The sequence below is a fragment of the Microtus ochrogaster genome, chromosome 17, assembly GCF_000317375.1.
Source record: "Microtus ochrogaster isolate Prairie Vole_2 chromosome 17, MicOch1.0, whole genome shotgun sequence".
In the NCBI taxonomy this organism is placed as follows: domain Eukaryota; kingdom Metazoa; phylum Chordata; class Mammalia; order Rodentia; family Cricetidae; genus Microtus; species Microtus ochrogaster.
The window spans coordinates 21,606,390-21,608,963 of NC_022019.1; the positions used below are offsets into that span (position 1 = coordinate 21,606,390).

The 2,574-nt window shown below is 44.0% G+C and overlaps 1 protein-coding gene across 1 annotated transcript in view; it reads left to right on the forward strand.

Moving 5' to 3' along the window:
* Nucleotides 1–2,192, forward strand: part of Nufip1 (nuclear FMR1 interacting protein 1) — a 30,267-nt gene extending 28,075 nt beyond the window's left edge. Inside the window, exons 8-10 of the mRNA XM_013349285.2 lie at nt 1,726–1,746; nt 1,805–1,815; nt 1,889–2,192. Of these exons, the coding sequence (XP_013204739.1) occupies nt 1,726–1,746; nt 1,805–1,815; nt 1,889–2,005 (149 nt within the window). The 3' untranslated portion in view covers nt 2,006–2,192. The remainder of the gene's footprint in view (nt 1–1,725; nt 1,747–1,804; nt 1,816–1,888) is intronic.
* Nucleotides 2,193–2,574: the final 382 nt, after the last annotated feature.

The following is a 2,574-nucleotide window of genomic DNA, read 5'->3' on the forward strand; positions in this document are numbered from 1 at the left end:
TGGTAAAGGTGAGGTCATTGGGATGCTGTGTGTGTATAGTAAAGGTGGGGTCACTGGGGTGCTCTGTGTGTATAGTAAAGGTGGGGTCACTGGGGTGCTCTGTGTGTATAGTAAAGGTGGGGTCACTGGGGTGCTCTGTGTGTATGTAGTAAAGTTGGGGTCACTGGGGTGCTGTGTGCTCTCGTGTTCCTTGGAGACGCATATGTGTGAGTGTCTAACCTCTAAAGCTATGTTTGACATATAGGTGGTGTTCAGTACGTGCAGAACAATTACAGGTTCCATCACTTCTTAACATTTAAATATAGGTTTAACTACTGAAGAGGAGGTATGTGTTGAGGTTACATTTTCATTGGAAGCACAGCTGAATACAGTGGCGAGCTGAGGGAAAAGAAAATCATTTTCTGTTTTAAAAATGCATGTTGAGGGCTGCAGAGATGGCTCACAGTTTAGAGGATCCAGCTTCAGGTCCCAACACCACATGCTGGCTGTCAACTCTGCATGACTCCCATTCCAGGGTATCTGATACTCCCTTCCAGGTTTACAGGCACCAGGTGCACATACATACATGCAGGCAAAACCCCCATACAGATAAAATAAAAATGAATGGATGGATTGGATACACACACACACACACACACACACACACACACACACACACACACACACGTAGTGTCAAGACAAGTCCTGAAGTGTCCTGCCCCAAGTCGCCTTTGCCTTTCTCTGAGTGTGCCTCTATTTGTATTTGCCTTGGGCTTTAATGGCTTTACCAGCATCATGTATTCGAACATTTACTACACACTTGAAGCTTCAAGAAGGGAGCAGTGTGCCTTGCTTCTGAGAAATGGGGATGGTGCTATTCAGAGATCAGATCTTCTCCTGTCTAAAAGAAGCAGTTTTAGTGGCGCTAAAGTGAAGTCTTGCGGTTCAGGTGAGGCTTCTGCTGTAGCCAGTGTCCTGTCTGTCCTTCCTGTTACATCAGATCGCGGGTGTGCTCTGTGTGTGACTGCTCGGCACAGTCAGCTGCAGTTTTCAGATGTCTGTCTGGATGCTGTTGAAGCACCAAGTGTGCTCCTGCTCTGTAGGACAGACATCAGAGAGACATCCAAATGAAATTCTTTTTGGCAAATAACACGACTCCTTCGTTACGTACTTTTTCGGGATACCAGGGAATTGTAGCTTTCTTTCAGTTGTGATTAGAAAAATCAAGGAATGTGGAGGTGTTTTTACATACTATTTTCAGCTCTTACTGTAGGTAACACACTTCGTTTTTACCATTTATAGACTTGGATTTGGGGGAGTCCTCTTTAATATTTCTTTCTTTCTTTTGGTGTTTCGAGACAGGGTTTCTCCGTAGCTTTGGAGCCTGTCCTGGAACTAACTAGCTTTTACCAGGCTGGGCTTGAACTCACAGAGATCCGACTGCCTTCACCTCCCGAGTGCTGGGATTAAATGCTACCATTGCCCAGCCCTCTCTATTATTTCTTACTGACTTTCTAAGAGTGTCTCTAAGGCAGTGGAGTCTTACATTGTCCAGGCTGCCGTGGAATTTCTGTGCTAAGTGGTCCTCTTGTCTCAAGGAACTGAGTGTGCAGGAGAGCACTCCTACACCAGTGTGTGTGTGTGTGTGTGTGTGTGTGTGTGTGTGTGTGTGTGTGGTACCTGCAATGTAGGGGAAAGATCATGAGTTTAAGTTCTGCTTTCCTGTTCTTTATTCTTTCTCCCTAGAGGAGCCCAAATGTGAACAAGGTAAATGGAAAAAGGAAATGTGTATTTTAACAAATCTGTTCTGTTCTGTTTCTTTTAGGAGGGGACACGGTATTTTAAGTTTTAAGTTGTGTTTCTTGGAAATTTTTTTAAACAGCTAATCTTTCTTTAATGTATGTTTTAGCTTCTCGCTCCAGACATTCGGCATGAAAGAAATGTGATTTTACAGTGTGTTCGGTACATCATCAAAAAAGACTTTTTTGGACTCAATATTAATTCTGTGAAAACTGAGGCTGAGTAGATGCCTTGTGGTTCCGCACATGGAAGAGAAGCATGGAAAAGAGTGCCACCCTCCAGTAAGCAGAGCAAACCCACAGCTTTAAAGATCAGAGCAGTGGTAAAACTGTAAGCCTCATGGGATATCATGTTGGATTTTAAGTCTGTCCTTTGGCTTTATGTAAATAAATGCACAGGTGGTCTTTTTTTAAGGGTGTGTCTGTGTTATCGGGGTGGTAACCTATAGATTTTGCTGTCTCAACTGCTGGCTCCAAAATAGATGCACAGAGACTTAATATTGATATAAATGCTCAGCCGATGGCTCAGGCTTGTTCCTAGCCAACTCTTACGTTTGGATTAACCCCTGTTTCTTACCTACCCTCTACCATGTGGCTCATGGCTTATCTCCTCTGACACCACCCTTCCTTTATCCCATCATTCTCAGTTTGGCGTTTCTACCTAACTTTATCCTGCCTAACTATTGGCCAGTCAGCTTATTTATTGAACCGATGATAGCGACATTCACACAGTGTACAGGATTATTCCACAGCAGTACCCATGCAGGGCGCCTTAGCTTTCCGTTCATGACCTCTT